At 35.0% G+C, this 25,710-nt stretch overlaps 3 protein-coding genes across 3 annotated transcripts in view; 2 read left to right on the plus strand and 1 right to left on the minus strand.

The window, feature by feature from the left end:
• Positions 1 to 429: 429 nt before the first annotated feature.
• Positions 430 to 9,097, plus strand: lim2.1 (lens intrinsic membrane protein 2.1). The gene is made up of 4 exons (XM_030153603.1): positions 430 to 604; positions 4,212 to 4,361; positions 6,230 to 6,364; positions 9,036 to 9,097. Exons 1-4 carry the CDS (start codon positions 430 to 432, stop codon positions 9,095 to 9,097), a joined length of 522 nt encoding a protein of 173 aa, XP_030009463.1.
• Positions 9,098 to 14,905: 5,808 nt separating this feature from the next.
• On the plus strand, positions 14,906 to 17,142 carry bsx (brain-specific homeobox). The gene is made up of 3 exons (XM_030153602.1): positions 14,906 to 15,149; positions 15,770 to 15,960; positions 16,891 to 17,142. Exons 1-3 carry the CDS (start codon positions 14,906 to 14,908, stop codon positions 17,140 to 17,142), a joined length of 687 nt encoding a protein of 228 aa, XP_030009462.1.
• A 1,622-nt stretch (positions 17,143 to 18,764) lies between these two features.
• jhy (junctional cadherin complex regulator) overlaps positions 18,765 to 25,710 on the minus strand; it is a 28,553-nt gene continuing 21,607 nt past the window's right edge. The window contains exons 7-10 of the mRNA XM_030153600.1: positions 25,443 to 25,529; positions 23,379 to 23,507; positions 21,515 to 21,730; positions 18,765 to 20,153 (exon numbers count right to left, since the gene is read on the minus strand). Of these exons, the coding sequence (XP_030009460.1) occupies positions 21,521 to 21,730; positions 23,379 to 23,507; positions 25,443 to 25,529 (426 nt within the window). The 3' untranslated portion in view covers positions 18,765 to 20,153; positions 21,515 to 21,520. The remainder of the gene's footprint in view (positions 20,154 to 21,514; positions 21,731 to 23,378; positions 23,508 to 25,442; positions 25,530 to 25,710) is intronic.

The raw sequence follows: 25,710 nt of genomic DNA on the forward strand, positions 1-25,710 counted from the left end.
AATACACAACAACTCTCCATGAGGAAGAGGGGACGGCTACGGGATATTGCATCCAGGTGGAACAATGAGCAATAGATGTATCAAGTATCAAAGCGTCACTGCACTTGATGTGTGTGTGCATTGGCAGGTGTGTGTGTGTGTGTGTGGATGCGGGGAGGGGTGTATGTAAAATCCATCTTCGGGGACTGATCTCCTGGAGAACAAAGTGGACCGTACACACACAGGCGACCCTGAAGCTCAATCCAGTGGAAATAATATGTTCATTACAACGCAATTACTGACACTTAGACCCTTTCTCCCTGAAGTGTGTGTCCATGTGTGTGTGTGTGTGTGTGTGTATGAGGCGGAGATAAGAGGGGGGGTTGGGGGGTCTACCACTGACCGCTGATGCTGAGTGACCTTATGTGTGTTTGCGTCTGCAGGTGCAGGATGTACAGCTTTATGGGTGGAGGGCTGTTCTGTGCAGGCGTGGGGAACATCCTCCTGATTGTTTCCACAGCAACCGATTACTGGATGCAGTATCGGCAGTCTAGTAACTACATGCACCAGGGCCTGTGGCGCTACTGTACGCCGGGAAAATGCTTCCCGCACAACGACAGCATCGGTAAGTAAAACCAGTGAGTGTAAGCACTGATCATTTTTAATTTGGAGATATTAACCCTTTCATTGCATGAATTATGAGAACTTTAACCCTTTCATGCATACTGGTCACTACAGTGGACAGTTCTTCTACAGCTGTTCTCTTGTATATTCATGGGTTTTGTTGTTCTTTTCGTTGTTTTTTTTTTTTTTTGCACATAGCTTTATTAAAGTTTTAAGACACTACATATCTTTCTGACATGAATTGGTAAAATTATGTAGATCTCTCCTGAGCATAAACCCCCAGAATCCCAAGCATAGTTTTCACACAATTTATCAGTAAATACATGTTTCTGTGCGTCAAAAATTAACCATGTGGTGTCCAGCTGAGTGGACATTTTTGCAACTTCATGAAAAATAGGTTCATAAGAATTTTTTTTTTCATTATTATTTTTTTAATGTATTTAAAAAAAAAATTACAAATTATTTTTATTTTATTTATTTATTTTTATTTATTTTTCAGAAGAAAATTTTCTAATCGCATTGTTTTTTTTCATGCCTAAAGAGGAATAAAAACATTCAGGAAAAAATTTTGATTAAGGTTCTCATAATTCGTGCATGAAAGGGTTAATCAAGATTTTTTTTTTTTTTTCCTAAGTGTTTTTATTCTTCTTTAGACATGAAAAAAAGAATGCAAATGAAAATTATTTTCTGGACCTATTTTTCATGGAGTTCCAAAAATGTCCACTTAGCTTGCCAGACACCATTGCATTTAATTTTTGAAGCAAAGAAACATGTATTTATTGATATGTTGTGTGAAAACTATGAAATAAAAACATTTTCAATGCTGCCAATCTGCTGTTTTCTCACATTTTAACATACTCTAATACTAGTCAATACTCACTTCATGGAGATAATATGCAAAATAATAAAAAACAAATAAATTAATTTAAAAAAAAAAATAATAATAATTGCAGTTTAATTTGATACGGCAGATCAGATTTATCTAGAACAGCAAACTTACAGTAATGGTATGAATGTCAGTGTTTGGTGTGATGCTTTGGTATCCATTGTTTTGGCTGATATGGAACTAAAACAACAAAACCCATGAATATACAAGAGAACAGCTGTAGAATAACTGTTCACTGTAGTGACCAGTATGCATGAAAGGATTAAAAATGGAGCCGTATACTGACTATTTTTTAAGAAGCTTGCAAAGTAAAGAACTATAACTACGTTTCCCGTACTGAAAACACACAGAAATGTAATGATATGTTCACATAATCATCATTAATTGCATCTTTTTTGCATGTAGATTAGTTATTAGTCATACATTAATTATTTATTAGTCATTAAAAGGCACTTAAAACCCTCCATACTGACAACAAAGCACATTAACATCATAATACAGATACAACAGCACGTAAATTTACCATCAATAAGCAGTAATTAGATAGTTTAATGAATAATAAGTGTTTTAGAATGATTTATGAAACGCCAAAATGCTACAAATGATATGATATGTAACCTCCTAAATGGGATCTAACTCAGTATATTTACAATGAGTGACAAGTGGTGCCAGGCAAAACAAACCCCGCCCCAAGCACATATTTCGCCCATTAAAAGTAAATGGGAAAATTTTAAAAAGTCATTTAAAAAATTTTACTTTGACCTACTGTTCCCAAAATGAAATGACATCTATTCTGGGTCACTGGAAATCTATAAAGTCAATTTGACATGAATTCAACCAAAAGTTTTGCTATGGCCAACATGTGAAATTTTGCCCATTGTAAGTAAATGGGAAAAAAAAAAGATTTAAAAAACTCATTAAAGAATTTAGCCTTGACCTACTTTTCCCAAAATGTAATGACCTATATTCTGGGTCACTGGCAATCTATGAACCAAATTTTGTATGAATTCAACCAATAGTTGTGCTGCTAGAGTGTTAACAAACAAATAAACCGAACCAAAATCAATACCCTTTGCCTCCCCTTTGGGGGGCGGGGTAAAAATTTGACACACACTGTCGCCCTTAAAATTGGAATAATTATGTTTTCAGACACATTCCTCTTTTTATCCCGATTTATACACGTCAGTACTCACCTTCAACCATGTGCAATGATTACATTGCAGGTATACTTTATTAATCAAGAATGAATCACATGGTGAAAATCATGTCATGTCAGGAGGTAAAAATATTTTATTTAAACTTTATGGGACTTCATACTCATATTGCATTATGTTTGAGAGGGAAATATGCTTATTCTATTATATCAATTTGAGATTTGCAGTTATTTGTGATTTTTTTACAGTAAAAAAATTATATATATATATTTTTTTTTTTTTGATGCAGGAATGTACCAATGACATTTGAATACAAAACAAAATGCTTCTTGAATAAAAGTAGCGGCGCTTCTAACAAATACATGTCACTGATATAGAAAAATGAAGTCCAAAATGCTAGTTAGCTGTAGCTTTCAAGATACACTACTGGGCTAAATGTGAAATTCTGTGAATTAATGAGATAATGGATATCAAAATGAATGTTGTCTCTGAGCTAAAACACTTAGAAATTAGAAAACATTCATCTTTTGACTGTTTTAAAATCTGTATATGTATTAACATGTTATCATGTTTTGAGAACATCAACCAAACAGCACTTTTGTCATTTGTTTCCTATTGTCAATATCTCTGAAGCAGATCATTTTTTTCATACTTACATTTTACCAACAATTCTTTAACTGAAGTAACATTTTACCTTCTTTTACTTTTACCTGGTATTTGTACTCTGTTGTATTCACTGTATACTTTTTCCACTTGGAAGAACAGTGTAGTTTTGTATATTTCTGGTCTGTTCTCACTCAGGAAGAAAAATCTCCCATTAAACTTTAAGGATATATTGATGTTTATAAACTATATGGACAAAAGTATTGGGACATGTCATGTATACAGCTGTGAGACGGCCTGTTCATCCTGATTTGAGATATAAACATCAATATTTACTTAAAGTTTAATGGGAGATGTGAAGAAAGTAGATGGTTAGTTGTGGCAGAAAATTATTACTTATAGTTAGAGCATGAAAGATATTTTAGAAATATAGCATTAGAACATTTAAAATCAAAGTCATCGATAAAATAAAAAAGCAATGTTGAGACAAATTAAGTATAAACCATCTGAGGCATTTTGGAAGCAAATATAACAATTTAAACAAAACTAACCAATGTAATGTAATGATATTTATCACAACATAAAACTATATTATGACATTTATCATTATTGTTTTGTATCCCAGACCCCTGTTAGAAAAGAAACACCTGAATCCAATGTGTCCCAATACTTTTGTCCAAACAGTGTACATCAGTAATGTTAAAATCCAGTATACAAAGGACAATAAAGCTCCTAAAGGCATATTTTTTCTATTAAAGGCTATATGATGTATATATATTTAGATGTCGTGACCGTTTGATACAATTCTATGCTGATTTCTTTCATTATTTATCAAAGATTTTCACTCTGTCATGACATCATCTTGTTAACATGACCTCCATGGGGTCATGTCTCAGGTCATTCACCCCTGCTGTCTTACACTGACCCCGGCAGTGACTCCTATTGACCTTTGACCTTGTCCACAGCCCACTTAGACGCCACCCGCGCCCTTATGATCCTGTCTCTTCTGGCCTGTTTCATTGGCATCATCATTGGCATTATGGCCTTCATCCATTACTCCTCCTTCGACAGGTTTGACAAAACCTTCGCTGCAGGCATTTTATTCTTCATCTCATGTAAGTGTGACTGTTGTTTCCATTGTTTATTTGTGCTGTAAACTCGCATTTGATTTGACTATGATTAAACACGGACACAAGGTCTCTTATGTTAAACCATTATCGATGCAATTACGCTACAAATAAAATACGCCATGAAAAGACTCTCATTATCAAGACAAGGGTCTAATTATGCTCCTACTCTGGATGTTTTACTTTGAAATAGTGTCTTTTTTCAGCCTCATGTCAATAATAATTAACACAGAAACACAGTTTGATAGAGAAAGAGATTATCCACATATTCAGTCTGATCCTAATGTGAATATTTGTAAGTAATATTTTCAATATTTAATCATTTTTGTTGTAAATCCATTTTTTATAAATGATGTTATGAAGAAACATTTTTACTTTTACTAACATATTTTTACTTTTATCTACATATTTGCAGCTATTTGCGATTTTTTACAGTAAAAAAAAAAAAAAAAAAAAAAAAAAAAAATATATATATATATATATATATATATAAATATAAATATAAATGATTTGATGCAGTAGTGTGCCAGTGACATTTGAATACAAAACAAAATGCTTCTAGAGAAAAATAAAGTTCAAAATGCTAACTAGCTGTAGCTTTCAAGATACAGTACAGGGCTAAATGTGAAATTGTATGAATTAATGAGATAATGGCTATCAAAATAAACGCTGTCTTTGAGCTAAAACACTGTTTGCAAATTAGAATATATTCACGTTTCAGATTCTTTTATAATCTATATATGTATTAACATATTACCATATATTGAAAACATTTGCCAAACAGCACTTTTGTCATTTGTTTCCCCATTATCAATAACTTTTCATACTTTAAGTTACATTTTGCTAAAAAAAAAAAAAAAAAAAAAGACTTCAACTGAAGTAACATTTTATATTCAGGACTTTTGCTTTTATTTGTAATTTGTACTCTGTTATATTCACTGAATACTTTTTCCAGTTGGAAGAACATTGTTGTTTGGATATTACTGGAATGTTCAGGTCAGAGGTTAAAAAAGCAGACAGTTTTTGGGTCTCTTCTGATCTACAAAGTTAACCCTGTAAAACCTGACCCACTAAAAACTAGCCATGAAATACATTTTTTTAAGGAATTTAAATACTTCTTAGCCCTTTTAACATAATCCCAACTAAAAATTTTGCCATATCATTTTGTTTATGATACATTTTTTTGTATCATATTCAATACTTTGGGTGTTTCTGGCAACTTTTTGCGCACAATAACGTTAACTTTAGATCTAAAAATACATTTTATCAGCTACATTTTGAAAATATAGAACATTTCAGTTTGTTTTTTTTTTTTTCTTTTTTACATAAAACTTTTTACAGCCTTTTTATTTCCCATGAATGGCAACATAATTTCAATATTTCTCAAAATTTTTAAATTTTCAACCAAATAACAATATAAATGTTCACCTTAATGTAAATTTTTTTAAATTACCAAAGACTTTCCTACAAAATGTGTATGTGGATGATTTAACGACAGCAGCCATATCGAAAAGGGCAAAAAAATGCCCTTCCACTGGCTGCAGGGGAATGATAATCCACCAGGGGGCAGAAAACACATATCGGGTCACATAACAGGTTTTGGGTTTTTTTGGGTAAACTACTGATGATGATTAGATAGAGGTCTCAGAACCTGGCGTAGCACATATGATACAAATGGTTTTATAGGGTTAAAATAATGTGCACTGGATAGAAAATACGAGTGTTTTTATCCATTGAAACAATGGCGTGAATGGTCTAAAATATTCCATTGGCTAACTAACATACAGTTGTTTTCATTAAATTTGTGTAACTATTTATAAAGAAATTTCCTAATCAGTTTTTTTTTCCATCCCCAGGCTTTTTCGTATTTCTAGCAATGGCTGTTTACACTGGTGTGACAATTAACTACTATGGGAAACGCTACGGAAACTGGAGGTTCTCCTGGTCCTATATCATTGGCTGGGTGTCAGTGGTCCTCACCTTCTTTTCAGGTAAAACATTCAACTATAAAACACACCCTGACATACAGTTCCGGAAAAAATGATTAGACCATCAAAAGTCATCAAAAACTATGTTTATGCAATCAAGTACTAACTGCTTTGTGTATCATGTGACTAAAATAGACAGAAAAGAAAATATGGAATGACTAAAAGCACTGTTTTTGTCAGTACAATGCCATAGATATTGATGTAAGAACTGAAGTCATTTTGGTTATTATCAAGAAAATCATGGAAAATGAATAAATATCAGCTCTGAAATTAAACTCTTATGAGCTATTTTTGTTGTTATCATTATATTTATTCAAACGAATGTACCTTCAGTTGTACCAGGCATTAAAATGAACAAGAAATTGAAGAAAACAAAGGGTGGTCTAATAATTATTTTCCGCTACTGTAGGTTTCCCATTTGTCTTACACGGACATAGCTCCATTGTGCATGAAATACAAATAAGAACATATTAAATCTTATCCATTTAGTATTAGGATCATGCAAAGTGTGATCCAAAGCCTTGACTTCCACCTAAATATGTTAATAAACAATGATATGTATTCACTTGTAACACAATAAAACCCTCTTTAATGATGTAACACTATCAACAAGTGATGGTTTATTGTATTGAATATATACGTTTAGAGGTAAAAAGTTTGTATGTACTGAAAATTCAAGATGTCGCACTGTTTCGCTGAGATTTAAAGTAGATGGACAAGTCATAGAAAAAGGGACACACACATTTCCATGGTATTTTTCCTAAAGTGCATGCATTTATTAGCTCATCCAAAGAGGTTATGTTTGCACTCATGTCTGTTTGTTGGTTTGTTTGTCTGTCAGAAGGATTACACAAAAAACTACTGCACGGCTGCATTTTGATTAAACTTGGTGGGAGAGTAAGGTGTGGGCCAAGGATGAACCCATCAGATTTTGGAGCAGATCCATAAAAAGGGGCAGATCTTGGAATTTTTTTGTTTATTTATTTATTTTTTCACTTTTAGATAGGGTGTTTTTGATTGAATTAGAGGGCTCTGGGGGCCTTGGCTCTACTGAGAGTATGTGCTCCACTGAGTGCCCTTCTAGTTATATGATGTGTTTACCGTACTATAATGTTTTCTGACATTGCAGAGTACATTCAATTCATGCCCCATTCAGCCAGGTTCACGGCTTCAAATGAAGCTGCACTGAGTTAAGTCGGACGGAGTGAGCAGAGACTGTAGAGAACATCACTCAACGTCATTTTCTGTGGCACGAAAGTGGCGTAAAAAGGCCAGTTTCGGTATATAGTTTGTTACTGACGAATCAAAACTGACAATGCATTATAATACTGGGACAAAAGTGACAGTTTATGCAAAGAAATATGAAAAAACACACTATGAGTTTAACCCAGAAAGACCCAGTGCTACTTTTGTAGTAGTTGCCAAATAATTTTCTCTCTAGATTTCAGCTTTTTTAAGTGATTTTCAGACTGGCTTTATTGTCATTCAATAAATGCACCATCAGTATTTTATTAAATGAAATATCGGTGCTTTGCTCACCACAGTGTCAATTTATAAATAAAATAAATAAATAAAAACACACCTCGCGAAATATAAAGTAGCCTAAAATACTGTAATCGTTTTAAATGTATATGTATAAAAAAATTTAAAAGACTAAAAACTAAAGTGCATAGTGCAATAAAGTTAAAGTAAAGTAAATTTTTCATCATTTATTATAGAATTATCCTCTGTATTTTGCATTTTTTCCATGAAAATCACATATTTTCTTGTTTTTAATTTACTGATGATATAGATGTTCTTTAAAGCTCTGATTAAAGTTGAGGGTTATTATATAAGAAACAGAGAAAACTGAAGAAAAAGTGATTATCTGAGCAAATCTATCATTAACTGAACATAAAACAAGTGTCTCCATTCACTGTTATTGATCCAACTCCATGGGTTTTACTGGTGAATCAATGTTGTAGAAGATGACGGTGTTTCCACGGTAACTATGGTAACAAATGGGTCATGTCTTCTTTGCTTTTTTTTTTTTTTTTTTTTAAACCCTGTGCTGTTCAGCAATTTGGCCTCCGATATAAGTGTACTGGGGCGACAAGTTGCTTGATCTAAGAGAGTTTTGAACCTAAGATCAAGTTCCCCTGATTGGTTGGATTTCATTATTTTATTCTGTATGGATATTATGTGATGGGAGAACAGGACAGGGGTTATACACAAACAAACATTATTACAAACCCTGAAACAGAAACAAACAACAGGCAAAAACAGAACAGCAACAACAACAATAAACACACAAAACTGAAGAAAAGGTGATTTTTCTGAGCAAATCTGTCATTAACTGAACATAAAACAAGTGTCTCCATCTATGAGTTTTCCTGGTGAATCGATGTTGTAGAAGACGACGGTGTTTCCACGGTAACTATGGAGCCTCCGAACGTCCAAATGGGTCATATCTGATAACCATGAAAAGATGACAAACTACAGTTTACACCAATTATTTACATGTATTGATAGGATTAGTGGATCAGCAGGTGTTAAACAGTTTAGATCAGTAGATGGTTTCATTTGCTGGTGGATGTTTGGGTCTTTATGCGTTAAACTTGAGTGTTTAAGTTTCCACAAATTCTACTTCAATATGACAGAAACAACCTTTTCATCATCTTTTCTTCATTTTCAGGTATATTCTATTTGTGTGCCTACCGGATGCATGAATGCCCCAGGAGCGGTACCTCTCATTAGAAGACTTAAACCATCATCCAGAAACAAGCCATGGATTATGACCATGAGAGCAGCATCAAGGCCATGTCCGGATTCAACCACCAACATGAGCCAGAGTTTATCTCTGCGACGTCTATGATCAAAGCTTAATAAATTGATTGGGGAAAATGCGACTCTTCATTTCTGTCCACAGTCACTGTGCAAACAGAGTAAAGTTCTGTGTCTCCTAGGCTGCATGATTTTAGATTTCCCAGTTGATTGTTTTTAAACTATCAATGCTCCTTTTATATTATGTCTGATATGCAGCAATGACTACATTAGGCAAAAGAAATATTGTAAGTTTAGACTTGTCTGCATTGGAAAACATCTCTCAATATCATATTTAATGTAAAATCTATATGCAATTTTAAGGCGCCTCTGCATATTCCTAACAAAGAAATACAATCAGACATTGTAAAGACTCATTATGATGGAGACTAATCATTGTATGGAATTCATCTGAATATATGTTTTTAAAAAGAGATTTTTTTTTTTTAATTATTATTATTATTTTTTTAAATATGCAGGAAAGGAGCAATTATTATGTAATCTAGGCTATAAAACATAACAATATAATCTGGTTACATTATATTGTAAGCACAATTTTTCAGGAAAAAAAAAATACATTGCATAGAATCACAAAGAATAAATGACATATAGCAATATGTAATAGCTGGTATCATCTGTACAATATGGACTTAGGTGTGGTCCACCATCTCCACCCTGGCTGCTCTGCTGCTGTAAACCTCTTACCCAAACGCACCACTTAACGGAGTGACGCACTGCCTCACCGGCTCAAATTTTACTTAATGAAATGGCTACAGAAAGCCGCTTAACAGCGCCTCGAGAACGAATCCTTAAGACGATTTCATCACCATTTGTTTCATTTACTTTCTAATTTTCCTCTAAAAGCAACTTGTTATCCTGGTGCGCTCTATAAAAGGGATTGACGTAGGGCCAGGTGCGGCTGGGCTCACCTCCATCTGCTTTGGTCAAGTCCTAAAAAAAGGGCTTTTATATTCGGCTTCATCTTAAAACACTGGAGATAACAGCTCTTTTAACCCATAAAGACCCAAACAGCCATCCACAACCAAAACCATCTACTGATCTGAAATGTTATTTAAAAAAATTCTGAATCAGTATCCTATCAATACACAGAAATAATTGGTATAAAATACAGTTTATCATCTTTTCATGGTCATCAGATAAGACCCATTTGGACGTTCAGAGGCTCCGCAGTTACTGTGGAAACACTGTCATCTTCTACAACATTGATTCACCAGTAAAACCCATGGAGTTGGATCAATGACAGTGGATGGAGACATTTGTCTATGATGTATTTTGCTAAAATGTCACTTTTTCTTCAATTTTCTCTGTTTTTGATATAATAACCATCAACTTTAATCTGAGCTTTTATGAACATTCACATGATCAGTAAATTAAACATAGGAAAATACCTAATGTTCACTGAAAAACTCAAAATACAGAGGATAATGTCATAATCAATGGTGATAAAATCACTTAAAGGAGGGATATTTTGCTTTTTATAATGTAATTATGCATTTTAAAACATTTCCCTGTGGTCTCCATAAACTGTAAATGCTCTGCTTGGGTCTGAATTCTTAATTAATTCAACTCCACAGGTCCATCTTCAACCCTATTTCTGAGTAATGATACCAGAAAGGTTGTTTTGAGTGCTGGCCCTTTAAATGCAAATGAGCCACTTCAGGCCACGCCCCCTCCAGGTTGTTGGCTGTGCTGCTCTGTCCCATTCAACCGACAACTGAACATTTTAGGTAACTGGCTCAAAGTTTGGACATATTTTCAGTTTTTACTAGAACTGCTGCTGCTGATAAACAATTATGTCGTACTCTGAGAAATGTTCTTCGGAAATCTTGACCTTATATGTGCAAATGTTGTGACGTAACTAGTTATAAAATGTAACAAATTAAGTAGGAATTAGAACAGGTTGTAGAAATCCACTCGATTTTTGCCAGAATGAAAATAAAGATAGCTTTGCAGCACCTGGAGGGTTCAAATTCCAACTTTATGAACTATTAGGGTCCAAACACACAAATAAATGAACCAAAGATGAATAATAGTGGGTTTAGCAAAATATGACCCCTTTAAGAAAAGCTAAACATAGGGGAAAAAATATTTTGGAACTGTCACAAAAGTAGCACTGGGTCTTTATGGGTTAATCTTCTTGGATCATTTTTGTATAAGCGCCATTAAAAATAAATAAATAAATAAATAAAAAATCTACTTTTTACAAATGTTTTCTTATAAATGTGCTTTGTAATGGGGAAAAAGACATGGGATTCAAGTTGAAGTCTAATCTGTTGTCATCAAACTCTACATTTTTGCACTAACCAAAGGCTGCAGTCAGGACTTATATTCTCAGTCCTTTCCCCACAATGTTAATTTACATTTTAAGCCAGTGTAAGCTCACGTCCATTTAACACAAACCTATGCAAACTAATGTGGCAGAACAGCGCTTTTCCAGCTCCACTGATTCTCAGTAATTAATTTGTTCTCCCTTCATCTGATCAAATGGAAATCCTGTGCTCCAGCCCAAGGATTACAACTTCCGCTCTAACATCTCCCTTAATTGCCTAATAGCATTGCAGCGTGAATTCTGCCTACATTAAGACACTTTCACATTAAGCGGCCTGATTGGAAATGTGATGACAACACCATATCAACAAATTATAGCGCACCGCTTTCTTTCGCAAATGGGCACAGGAGCGGCACTTGTACTCTCCCAGATTTTAATACCGACAATTACAGCCAATTTGGGTGGAATTACTAGACAGACCTGTAGCGGCCTAATTCTCCTGTGACACACACTACATCACTTGCTTCAAAAACTGCCAACATGAAGAAAGTGTGCAGAAGTTATCCAAGTTTGTTTTGTTTTTTTTTATTTACTCTGGAACAATTAAAACCACTGCACATGGAGTAAAGTTTTGTGTTGGAGCACATAATCGATAAAGATGATTAAGAAGGGTCTGAATTATTATGGAAGAACAAGCTTCATCAACCGGTTAAGCAGGTAGATAAATTAGACCACTAATGAATTAAGTTACACAACGTGAAATAGGAAACAATGAGCACAAATACAACATAAACACTGTGCATTTTGCATACCTATAGGCCTACATTATATCTGTTCGTGTCTAGAATATGTTGCTGTGTGTTTATTTTTATTATACATGTAAGTAAACTTAAAAAAAAAAAGGGACAGGGGTTGAAAATTACCAACAAACTACTTATATAGCATCAGATTTCAGAGCATAATAAATATATTAATTAACCCAAAAAGGACCCAGTGTGGGTTTTTGTGGCAGTTCCCAAAATAATTTTTCATCGTATTTAACCTTTCCTAAGTGATTTATCACCATTTATTATAATATTTTCCTCTGAATTTTGCTTTTTTTTTCAGTGAAAAATATTTATTTCCTATGTTTAATTGACTAATCAAATCACGTAGATGTTCATAAAAGCTCAGATTAAAGTCAAAGGTTATTGTATCAAAACAGAAAAAAAAGAAGAAAAAGTGACTTTTGTGGCAGTTCCAAAATATTTGTTTCACAATATTTAGCCTTCCTTAAGTGATTTATCACACTTTATTATGACATAATCCTCAGTATTTTGTGTTTTTTTCAGTAAACATCAAGTATTTTCTTATATTTAATTCACTGATCATGTAGATGTTCATAAAAGCTCAGGTTGAAACTGAGGGTTATTATATTAGAAATAGAGAGAATTGAAGAAAAACTGACTTTTTCAGCAAAATCTATCATTAACTGAACATAAACCCAGTGTCTCCATCCAATGTCATTGACCCAACTCCGTGGGTTATACTGGTGAATCAACATTGTAGAAGATAATGGTGTTTCCATGGTAACTACGGAGCCTCTGAACGTTCAAATTGGTCATATCTGATGACCATGAAAAATGACAAACTGTATTTTACACCAATTATTTACATGTATTGACAGGATTAGTGGATCAACAGTTTAGATGAGAAGATGCTTTTGGTTGACAGTGGATGTCTGGGTATTTATGGGTTAAAGTATGTGGGCATACAGTGATCAAGTTTCATCAAAGTCATGATAGCTTCACATAAAAAAGACAAATGCAGTAAAGATGGTAAAAAAAAATGCTAGAATGTGAGCAAATCACCACTGGAAAACTACAAAACAACCTAAACTAGACTACTGTATACATAGAAATTAAATGGATCTTGGTGCATATGACTTAAAAATAAGTTTAATCCACTTTTTTAGGAGCAGACATGACTGAAAATTACTCATAGTTTCAATGGGTGAACTGAGGTTTTTCAGCACCATGGAGAGCGACAGGCACTGTGTTAAATGAATGAGGCAGTAACAGCAGGTTCACAAATACACACACACAGGCTTCATATGCAAATAACAGTGAATGAGTCATTTGTGTATTTTGAAACAATATATGTGAAAATTATCCTCAGTTAAAGAGCGGCCTAATTGTTTGACGAGGCCATAGCTTTCTCCTCGGTGGTTACCAGGCGACAAACGGTGATGCTCGGCTGAGTTTGAGCTTTTTTCAGGTAAACTAGAAGAGGTCACACACATTACTGTTTATTTGCGTTTTTGTTTTTTATTCATTATTATTATTATTATTATCATTATTATTATTAGGCCCGAGCCCAGACATACATGTCGGCGAGGGCCTATTAAAATCGTATGGTTCCGTTATTATTTTTGTATTATTCTCTCGCCACTTTGAACGCAAATTTGACCCCCTGAACATTAACGAAAAGTCAATTTTATTTGACCAAAAATTCAAGCCCGGCGAAAATTTTTTTTTATTTGAAGTCGCCAAGAAAAAAATATTGCAAAATGACTCGGTAGCGCCCCCTCAAAAATCAAAATACATTACGCGAATGGGAGCCCTCCCCAAATTTTTTTCATCGTACAAACATGAAACTTGGTCCAGACATAGCCTATGTTGGGACAAGTAAAAAAAAATTACATTATGGCCCCGCCCTAAACCCAACAGGAAGTCAGCCATATTGGGTGGAAGTGTGGACCTCTAAAATCCCACCCCTCATACTTTCATCATCTCCTCTTAGGGTTCACATCCGATTTGGACCAAACTTGGTGAAAATCACCTACACATGTGTGAGCAAAAGTTACCACCTACATTTTTGATCAAATGTTGGGCGTGGCTGTGATGAGCTCGTGATTGAGCGGTCTTTGTCAGAAGTATATAACTGTGTTTATCTCGAAGAATACCGGATCGAGCCCATGATATAGTGTCTTCTCGTTGTCGGTGGCCTGGGGAGGCGGTTGCACGGGAGGGCGAGGGCCTTAACACCGCTTGCAGTTTTTATTTTTATTATTATTATTATTATTATTGTTATTATTATTATTATTATTATTATTATTATTATTATTATTATTATTATTATTATTATTATTTTCAGCCACAAACGCATCTCAGCCAATGGACGCGAAGGACCGGCCCTTTCTTTCTCCCCCTCTGCCCTTGCGCGGCTCTAATTGGCTGAAGCACAAATCAATTTTGGTCCAAATCCGCCCCTCTTTCCGAATAAATACTTGTTGGAAATGTGCACCTCCCACAGATATCCAATGCTCAACGTAGTGTCATTGACTGATCACACACACAGGGGCTGCATTTAAACCTCTGAGACTTGGAAGAACGAGGCAGATGCAGGTTTAAGGATTTAAGGAGGAAAAAAAAAAAAACAGACTTAACTACAAAAAAAAAAAAAAAAAAAAAATGAGTATGAATTATGCATCTGCGGCGCCTACGCAAAGGTCCACGTCGTTTTTTATTGAGGACATCTTATTGCACAAACCTAAACCGCTGAGGGAGGTCATCCCGTCGCCGTTCTGCACCTCCCTGGCCTCCCGGATGCCCATCCTGGAGTACGGATACCCGCTGATGCCAACCCCGATCCTGGCTCCGCATCCGCACCATCCTCTACACAAACCGGAGCATCACCAGTACTTCTTCACATCTGGTGAGAGAACATAATGGAAATGCTGTGAAAGTGGGTAGAAATCGCTCATATAATCAAGATAAAAGTAAAAAAATAACCTACTATTTTATTATTTGTCATATTCATTTCAATAGGATATCACACATGCACCTGTAAATGTACATTTTTGTATTTTATTTACATATATGCATCCTCCTGAGACCCAGAGGAGTAAAAGTTTCGACTTTTATTTAGATTAAATAATCGTTTTTGGTGAAGACAGCATGACGCAATAGTATTTTCAAATATATTTTATTTTAATACAGCTGTGAAATTCTTGTCCCCCACAGAGAACAGAAATGCATCACTGGGTCTCAGCAGGATGTTGCATTTATGAATTTAAATCCAGCTGCAATAAAATAAAAAAAAACAAAACAAAAAAACAATGAGAAATAAAGTGTTTTAGAAGGCTTTTAAAGAGCAAACAATTAACCTAAAGGCAATTTTTAGAGCTATTCTGATGTTTTCTCCTTGCATTTTAAGTCATATATTCAATGAAAAATACAAAAATGATACTAAAATAGACTAAAGTTAATCAACTAATAATATAAACACCAAAGTGAATCCAAGCTGTATTTATTGACCTGTGTTTGGACCTGTAGGGATGCAGATGCCGGCCTTGTTCCAGCATCACGCGGAGTTACCGGGGAAACACTGCAGACGCAGGAAGGCCCGGACGGTGTTCTCCGACTCGCAGCTGTCGGGCCTGGAGAAGAGGTTCGAAATCCAGCGGTACCTGTCCACGCCGGAGAGAGTGGAGCTGGCCACGGCGCTCAGCCTGTCGGAGACGCAGGTATAACGCACGGTTTCACACCTGGATTCTTCGTGGGGAGCGTTTTATCTGCGGCAACAGATAGTCTGATAATAAACTTCTAGAATAAACAGCAAAACGAATTAAGTGTATGCAAGCAAAAAGAGTGGTTGAATAAACGTTACTGTAATAATTAATGATATATTAAAATCAACTCTGCAAAGTCTTAAAATAATAATACAGTTTAAGCAACATAAATGTGAAATGATAAACTTTTAAATATGAAATCCATAAAAATGTAAGATTGTCTGCATGTTTGACCCAAAAAACTAATGAATAATCTCCTGAGAACCAGGAAAGTAAAAGCTTGGATTATATTACATTGAATTCTTAAGTGGAAACAACATAACGCCACAGTTTTTTTCAGATTTTTTAAGGGAATTTCCTTTACATTGGACAACGTTTTTAATTTTTTAATTTAATTTAATTTTTTTTTTTAGTAAAGCTGGGTCTCAAAACGAAAGCCTACAGTACATCTCTAGAATAAATAAACCTACAAAACGCACAGGAAATAAGCAAAATAAGGATGAATTCGGAAAGCTATAATCAAAATTTCTCCAAATTAAAAATACATTTTATAATTTTTACTATTTTAGAATCAGAAACACCATTCCATTTTGCACGTTACAGTTTGATTTTCTAGATTTTTTTTTATAGGCTACTTATTTATTATCTATAGTGTGTTTGCTTTTATGTTCTATTTTTATTCTTGTATTCTATCTATCTATCTATCTATCTATCTATCTATCTATCTATCTATCTATCTATCTATCTATCTATCTATCTTAAAAATAAAAAGGTTTATTCTGCAATGGCAAAAGTTTTATTTTAATTCAGTTCATTTCAAAATAAACAGACTTCTCTGCATGTGTTCAAATAGTCCCCACTCACTCTTGTACCTGTTCTTATCAGGTGAAAACGTGGTTCCAGAACCGGCGGATGAAGCATAAGAAGCAGCTGAGAAAAGTGCAGGATGAGCGGAAGACGCCTGGGGATGTGGAACGGTCTGCGGAAAACTCCAGCGAGAGCGAACTGAACGACAAGAGCGCAGAGGAGCTGAAACACGGACTAGAGGCGGACTCGTACATGCTGGAGGAAAACGACGAAGACGACGACGACGTGGACATCGAGGACGACATTTGTTCCCCGGATCATCTACTATAGTAGGGCTGCAGCACTGTTTTCTACGCAGCAGACTCTCCACTGTAAATGTACTGTCCATAATAACACTGACTTTATACTTTACCTCCCATTAACATATTATGTATGATACCATTTTAATCCTAACAAAAAAAAAAAAAAAAAGGGGGGGAGAATATTAAACATTGTTGATATTTATTCAAATGTGCAAAAAAAAATTGGCCTTAAGATTTAGAAGACTGCCTGTTTTCCTCTATAAATATCGGGATTTTCATGTTATTTTGGAGTATAATTAATATTATTATTATTATTATTATTATTATTATTATTATTATTATTAATATTATTTCAGCTATCCATTTGTCTTTTACCAGACAATCTGTACAAATAGCTCTTCGCTTTGTAACATAAACGCATCCTTTTGCACTTTTCTTTTCCCAGACTGTAATGCTCTATGCTTTTTTTTTTTTTTTTTCTCGGAAAATAATTTTTTTTCTTTGATTTCCTGTTTTTTTTTTTTTTTCATCTTTTGGGAAGTTTTGTAACTGATGTTTTGCTCGGAGACGCCGTTCTTCAGTAACTGCCATTTATATTTTCACTTGTAAATATATATATTATAGTATATAAATAATGACTCGGTACCCGCCTCTTTCTCTGTTTATTCTTTAGAATTTCCTACTTATTTTTTTGTCTGCATAATTGCTTAATTTTTTTTTTCCATAAATTAAGCATAAGTCTTTTGCAGATGTTTTTAGACCTTGCAGCTAAATGCCATTAACGCCGTGTTATTATTTGGAGCTGCACATGCGCATGTGATCCCCCTCAGATCCTCAGATGTTCAAGTGAGTCCAAATGGCTCTTTCCTCTGCTGTTGTAAGCACTTGCATTAGGAACCAGTCTCCGCAGCATGGAGCTCGGTGTTGAATGGGAGGCTGCTTGTTCGCTACTGGGTTTCCTGCATGGTGGCCTGGAGCCTGCTGCGCTTTAAGCCAACAGAAACAGAAAGAGTGACAGCAAGAAATCACAAACAGTCAGCTGCCTCTAGAGCAGATTACTGCAGGACGCATGTAAATAAGGTGATCACTATTTTAAGCGTTTTTTACTCTCTCTCTCTATATATAAACCTACAGCTTTCAGAAACAAAACTTAAATGATGCATCAGTCTTTATTACTTCAGGTCACAGAGGGAGTGAAGGCATAACATTTTGTAGGTAAAATGAGCAAAAAAGTCCAGAATATTCCTTGTTTTATTTAGATTTGGTCATATCTTTGAAATACTAAAATTTAGGTACAAGTCTTTAAAGTTTTATGGGTGTAATTCAAGAATAATAAAACAACCAAAGAGTAGAATAAATAGGGAAAATACTTTTTTTTTTTTAAGAATTATTATTTAATGGCAAAGTTCTGCAAACACCTCAGCTTTAGTTCACGTAAGTGTAAATATTAAATTGAACAATGACATAAAAGCCATACCTATTACTCTCCTTACTTATTTGTGACAGGTTTAACATTATGAAATTGATTTTAATTCAATTTAAAGCGTTTTCCAGTCAGCTTTAAACATCATTCGATTCCATAAAAGTGTTAGAATAGAAATGAATTTTTGAGTATAAAGAAAACAAACAATTTTGGATATTTACCTTCACTGTCCCACCATTAACCTTTATTTATTCAACCACTGTGAAATGCAAAATATGATCATGACATAATATACCAGAAATTAGTGAAGTATAAATTACAATTTGCTGGAATAAGGACATATTTGTTAGCATTTTCTGAAGCCTTCTGGGTATTATTATGGGAAATAATAAATATATACACAAAAAAAGGACTTAGCATCACTTAATTCCACTATACATTGGCATTCTAATAAATATCAATTATTATGTACCTGTATATAGGATTTAGTTGCTTATAATTTATTTATAAAATCAACAGAACACAACCATTATCAGTTTAACATATTAAAGATACAAAAAGATGATTAAAGTGTCCCTCAATGACACTGTTATATCCCAATTCAGACTTAAAATAGTCTGCTTTAAGACTGTAGATCTGACTTATAACAGACTAAGGACAGATATCTGCGACTTATGATCACTGTTTATTTATAAACCAAGTAAAATGCCTTTTTAAGCATGTGAAGAGCTATAATAGTTTGACCACAAGCTCACTATCTTTCAGTGCATTTGCACAACATGCAGTCCTCTCCTGTCTTTTACACGGGTTTTTCATGCTATCCTGCCTTTTGAAAAGCAGCTCATGCCATCTTCAAAATGTGATTCTCATTAACAGGGAGCCGAGAAAAAAAAAAAAATGGAGAACAGGCCATGCAGAAGGTGATCAATTAAAAGATTAAGCGTTTTGCAACACATGGACGCATCTGCATTTGGGCCTAATAGCAGGGCCATCAGCTCATTTTCAGGAAGCCTGTCGCCTACTGAAAGCGTGCTTCTCACATCAAAGCATCCACGTCTGCCTTCGCTTCCCAATGGGCAGAAAGGGATGCTAATTTGTCCCCCTTCATGTGCAGCGGTGAAAGACTCCTTCAATTAACTGGATTTCAATGGCAAAAAACAAGTAGGTGGGACCGAAAAAAAAAGGATGCAAAGAGACTCAGTCTGGACGGGCAGCGTTTCTCATTAAATCAAAAAGGGCTCCGTCATTTGTTTCCAATCGCGCATCTGAGGACTTAACACTAAAAACACAGAGCTTCAAAGAGTCCATGATGGGTTAAATAGAGACTATAATCTAATTAAAATATTGCACAGAGGTAAATAGTGCTTTGATAATGATCTGAGGGTTCTATTAGTGAAATGAGCTGCTTGAGAGCATTTTGTGTCGGGGAGGAGTTACCACTTAGAGACTGGCTACGTAAAGTAGGACCAGGACAGAATCAGGTGGGCTTTAAAGTGTCATCCCTCATCTGGGTGAGATTTTCCAAACTGTGAAGCACAGAAATGAAGCAAAGGAGTGTCGTGACAAATCCAGTATTTCAGCTTAGCAGTGGTGATGGAATGAGAAGCAACTTGTGGCTGCAATGACAACATGGGAAAAATTAGGTTGGCATACAGTTGTGGAAAAAATTATTAGACCATCAAAAGTCACTGGAAACAACAGTTATGCAATCAAGTACTAACTCCTGTGTGTATCATGTGACTAAAACAGACAGAAAAGAAAACACGGGATGCCAAAAAGCACTGTTTCTGGCAGTACAATCATAGATACTGATGTAAGAACTGAAGTCATTTTGGTAATTATCAAGAAAACCATGGAAAATGGATAGATATCAGATCTGAAATTAAACTTTTATGAGCTGTTTTTGTTGGTATTATTATATTTGTCTGAACACATGTACCTTTAGTTGTACCGGGGATTAAAATGAACAAGAAATTGAAAAAAAACAACAGTGGTCTAATCATTTTTTCCACGACTGTAGTATTGAGGACACTGTAAAATGGGGAAATGTTAAACCCCTTTGCATCACTTTATCACAGTATCATGCTGGATTATTTCAAAATGGGATTAAACCTGAGCTACCGCAGCAAAACATTGCTTGAACCGGTATGACCTATCCATTTACTGCTGCTGCGGTTTTCCTCTAATCAATGCTTAAAAGCCCACTGTGAACGATAAATCAATTCCTTTATGTTGTAACTGCAAAGACAGAAGCATCACCCGCCTCATGTTTAAAAGTAAATACAATCGATTTGGATTTAAAGTTTGCAAAAAATAAAATCCAGCGGCATCATATTTGAACAAAAGTAAGCACCAAGTAGAAGAATGAAAATTAAATTATATGTACAGTACTGCGCAAAAGTCCAACATTAGGTTTGTTGGTTTAGTAAAGTTCTAATGACCACACGTATTCGTTTCTCAGTTTTTGTATTAAGAGCCAATCTGGATATACGTGAAGTATGTACAGCAGTAAAAACAGAACTTTCAGGGGGAAAAAACAGCTTCTATAACCCAAAGTAATAGTTTTCAGTGTGATGTCCCTTTAACCTGTTTGTTCAGACATTATGAGATTTATTGCATTCATTTTCTGATGTTTTATGTCAGGTTTCATTCAACACGCGTCAGATCTTTCTAATTGTTTGTGCTGCTTCTTGTCATGGGGTCAAGGGTCAAAGGAAATAGTAACGTTATCCTTTATAAGTTCATTTCAGTTCATTTTTAGTGCATCTTTAAAGGCTGTGGATATATTTCCTGTATTTCTTTGTTGTATCTGAACTAAATAAAATGAGAAATAAACATGCATGCTCATTTCAACTCTACAAAAACAACAAAAGGTAAAGTAGAATTAGACATTTGCACTATACTGATAAAACATCGAATAAATCAGCACTTTTGTTAATGATATCTAAAGTGCATGGGTTGGACGGATGGACTGCACCTTGTCTCAAACAGTGTGTATTTTTCTGAGCAGTGCCACAGCCTGTTTTTCTTCTTCGTGTCGTTTTCGGAGGAGTTCCAGCGTGGTCAGCTGGGATATGTCTAAATCCTTCAAGTAGGGAGCGTGCTCAGTGGAGCCTTGGATGTGATGTTTCTGTATGATTTTTGATTGAATTTGCAGAGGGGGTTTGGCTATGGTCTTCGCATACTCCAAAGCCTGGGAAAGACAGGGAGAGGAAAGATTAAAGTTTACAGACGAAAAGGATTTTACAATAAACTGTATTGAAGTTTGAGCACAAAACAGGTACGATGTTATTCAACTTCAAACTTCACCGTGTGTTACAATGGAGAATTTGACATGAAACACTCAGCAACTGTTTGAACAGCTACTATATTTTATTTTATTTTATTAGCCATTACAAACCCAGTGAGTTTTTCTGTGCTAGTAAGATTATTTTAATTGTCTAACTGATTAAAAAATAGTCATTAGACCTGTTGATTCTTGACTTATACATTGTGTTCACAGCCAAGTATCACAAGTCACACAAAGAAATTAAATCATATATCATATATCATATATCTTCCTCTGCTTTAATATGAGTTTTAAGTAGCAGGTTGATCATAGTAGACTAAGAAAGTCCTATGAATATAATACCTCTGTTTCTTATTTCGTCACATAATTTTAGCAAAGTAAGAGATAACCTGGTTTAGAAATACATTTCCACAAGAAGAGGCTATATGGGTGCTTCTATGAAACTGGGTTTATTTTGGTATCTGGCACTTTACCGATAATAAAAAAGGTGAATGTCGACATATTTCCCCCCCAGGACGTACCTAATGATGACCTCAGATAAATGCAAAAAAATTATACTCCTGCTCTGAGCCATCCCAAAATTAATCAATTTTTAATAAAATATTGGATCCAAAAATAGGACCAAAATCGGGATGTGAAAAGCTACCTAGGTGTCAGTGCATTTGATCTGTAAAACATGGCTGTAAACGGTTTTATATAGCGCTGTAAGTAAAGACACTGTGTTAAATTTGATGATCTTAGCGGTTTTTCTAATTCAGACATGTGGGTTTTTCACGAATCTCAGTCTCATTCCAGGTTTCGTGTGTAACCCATTGTGTCCACTGGTGTTACATGCAGAACCTGCCCATTTAAACACATAAATTGTGAATGATTTTGCAACAGCGGTCATTTTTGTGAAACACTCTGCCTTGCATAATTAGTTCAGTTCCTAAAATGTACCTGTGAGAGAATAAAGAGATATTAAAAAGATAGTAGCGTGTAATTTTTGTGTCCTTTTTACCGTGTTACATGCAGATTTTTGTATAAGAATAATATAAAATGTGTTTTATCTGAAAAATACTTTCTCTTTTATCTCAGTGAATATTTATTTTAAAAATAGACCTAAAGTGCTTCCAAACTTGCTTCATAACATTAGTCTACATCTGGTTTGAATATTTAGCCCCCATGTCCTGTTTTAAGGTACCAGTTTCATAGAAGCACCCATATGCAATTATATTAATGATCAAAATGAGGTTGAACAATGCTTGCAGTTTCTAGTCTCAGAGTTGAAGAAGCATTCATTTTGGTTGGATCAAGAATTTTACTTGCACTGACTTTGAGCAGGATAAAAGTGAATCTTAGTGAATCCAGACAAAAAAATTCAGATTACATGGGACGAAAGGAGACAGATTGCAGGTTTGATCCATTTATTGACCGTCTCCCTAATCTCATCTACCCTTTCCCTGTTACTTTGGCCAAAAATCGCCTCTCTAATGCAGTCCCAAGCACACGTGACATATGCTGGTGTTCTCACGCGTTCACATTAACCAAAAAAAAAAAAAGAGACACACACCTTCATTCTGGGAACTTTCTTGTCATTGGCTTCCGGGTCCTTGGCCGGTAGAAAGGGAATCCTGCTTATCTTTTTGTTCTGCTCGCGGATCACATTTGAATACAGCTTCTGTCGTCTCATTTTCTCAGCATGATGATGGTGAAAGAGTGAAAGAGGGAGGGAGAGACAGAAACAGAAGCAGATTATGAAAGGGGGTTTAATTAACCGAACCATTTCTCCCTTAAGGCCCTTCTCTTTGTGTATACTCTCCGCAGAGCCTCTCCACGAAGCGCAACAAAACCAAACACAGCAAGCCATTCAACGGGCCTTTCAACATTTACACATATCATTCACTAATAGGCTTGGCCCCGAAGATGCACAGGGCTCAATCTAGTGCAAATTGGCCAAACATGCTCACTTTTTACAACTGGGGATTAACAAAAGATATATCAAAGCACAAAGAGCACTTAACTTCTTAGAGGTACTCTCATTTGCTTTGTAAATGTAATTTTATCTGTGAAATGGCATGGGAGCCTTTAAATGATGAACCCGGACAATTGGAAGAGGGTCAGCGGATACACAATGACTCCAGCGGACATCGTGGTTTTAGTAAATACCAGGAAAATAACTAATCATACTTGTCAAAACAACTCATAATCGCATTTTTACTAAATGACAAACTCCTTGTAACTACTCCTTGTATGTGAGCGGCATTTCTATTGAATTCTTCTTCTGTATTGTCCACTTTTTGCGGACACCAAAATAATTAAAGGACAATGAGGTTTCCTAATATAGAAAATAGAAAAACACAGAAGGTTGCTGCTACATATTGCAGTGCATACATCGATATCTGCCCGCTATTGTTACTGTTGAACGGTTCTGAAATTCATCACACATTGAATATATGAAATGGCAGCAATAGAAACAAATTAGTATCGACCACCATCTAAATACTTAGACAGTGGGAAAAGACACTGACTGTACTGTCTATTTGAGATTCAATCAGTGCTGAAGTTCGTTTCAACTCTGTTTTTAAGGGTATTCACTCTTACTGAAGGCAGTTCTAAAGATACAAATGATTGAAAAAAAAAAATTACTGGATTTACTGACTAGTAAATACGTAAATACCTTTTAATGTGTGTGTGTGTCTGTGTGTATATCTGCACACACTCAGATGAATGTATTTTGATTGGATGACTATTTTGTTTGGAATTTATCTTGTTAAAACAGATGAGAACTTGATTTAAAGATGCATTCATCTTGCTTTTATTTGGCTTTTCCGCTTGCTAACATACTGAATCGGATTCTTAGGTTTTTATTCCACACATGTCCGAATATATGAATGGGACGTATGGGAAAAGATGTTCTGTCATGTATGGACTCCTAGAAGAAAAAAATGCCATTAAATCAAAAAAGACTCTTCCAGTTAATAATTTGCATTGCATCGGTCTAACTTTGGAAAACAAGAAGTGTAATGGTGATTAATCAGAATCTTACAGACAGTGACACAGTGGTTGAACACATTCTGACCAAACTATGTAGAAGAAAAACACTGGACAGATTACAGACACTCCCGTGGAATATTATAGACTTCTAAGGCTTTTTCTCTCATAAAAAAAGAGGGGGAAAAAGTGTATGTATGTATATGTATATGTGTGTGTATGTATGTAGACATGTATGCGTGTTAGTGTAAGCGTGTATGTATTTATTGTAAACATATGTGTTTGTGTATGTTTATATGTGTGAGTTTATATACAGATATTTTATTTTTATTCACTAATTGTGAACATGGGCGATTGTATGTATATTTTTATGAGTGGGTGTATATACGGGTGCAGAAATATGTATATGGTTTTTAAGTATAGATGGGTATATTTGTGTGTTTTGTAATACTTTGTAAAATCTTCTTGAATTAAATAAAAGTGTATTATAAAAAAAAAAAAGAAGGGATGTTGTTAAGGATGACACTGAGACAAAGAAAAGGTTTTGGGACACACTTAAAACTTCTTACAGACAAGACACAGGTCCTCATGAATTAATAGTCCATATGTGTGTCTCCTCTGGATGTTGCAGGTCAGTACTTACTGTCTTCTCGGTGGCGGTGTAGTCCGGGCCGAGGCCTTGGAGAGTCACAGCTGGCTTCAGCTGCTTGTAGTCTTTCAGACTGTAAGCCTGTGTAAAACAGACAATAGAATTTAGAAATGATTTAAAGTTGTGAAGAAGGAAAGTGACGGAAGTCTGCGAGTGACACCTTATCTGAAGTGAACTCCATTTGTTTTGATGACACTGTGGATGGCACGAACGATAAACTCCCAAATGTAATCATGATCCATTTGATGTCATTGAGTTCAAC

This window comes from Sphaeramia orbicularis, chromosome 14, assembly GCF_902148855.1.
Source record: "Sphaeramia orbicularis chromosome 14, fSphaOr1.1, whole genome shotgun sequence".
In the NCBI taxonomy this organism is placed as follows: Eukaryota; Metazoa; Chordata; class Actinopteri; order Kurtiformes; family Apogonidae; genus Sphaeramia; species Sphaeramia orbicularis.

Coding starts and splice junctions, on each gene's coding strand:
- bsx (XM_030153602.1), top strand. CDS start 14,906: ATGAGTATGAATTATGCATCTGCGGCGCCTACGCAAAGGTCCACGTCG. Junction 15,150..15,769: donor CCAGTACTTCTTCACATCTG/GTGAGAGAACAT, acceptor TTGGACCTGTAG/GGATGCAGATGCCGGCCTTG. Junction 15,961..16,890: donor TCAGCCTGTCGGAGACGCAG/GTATAACGCACG, acceptor TGTTCTTATCAG/GTGAAAACGTGGTTCCAGAA.
- lim2.1 (XM_030153603.1), top strand. CDS start 430: ATGTACAGCTTTATGGGTGGAGGGCTGTTCTGTGCAGGCGTGGGGAAC. Junction 605..4,211: donor CCCGCACAACGACAGCATCG/GTAAGTAAAACC, acceptor CCTTGTCCACAG/CCCACTTAGACGCCACCCGC. Junction 4,362..6,229: donor CATTTTATTCTTCATCTCAT/GTAAGTGTGACT, acceptor TTCCATCCCCAG/GCTTTTTCGTATTTCTAGCA.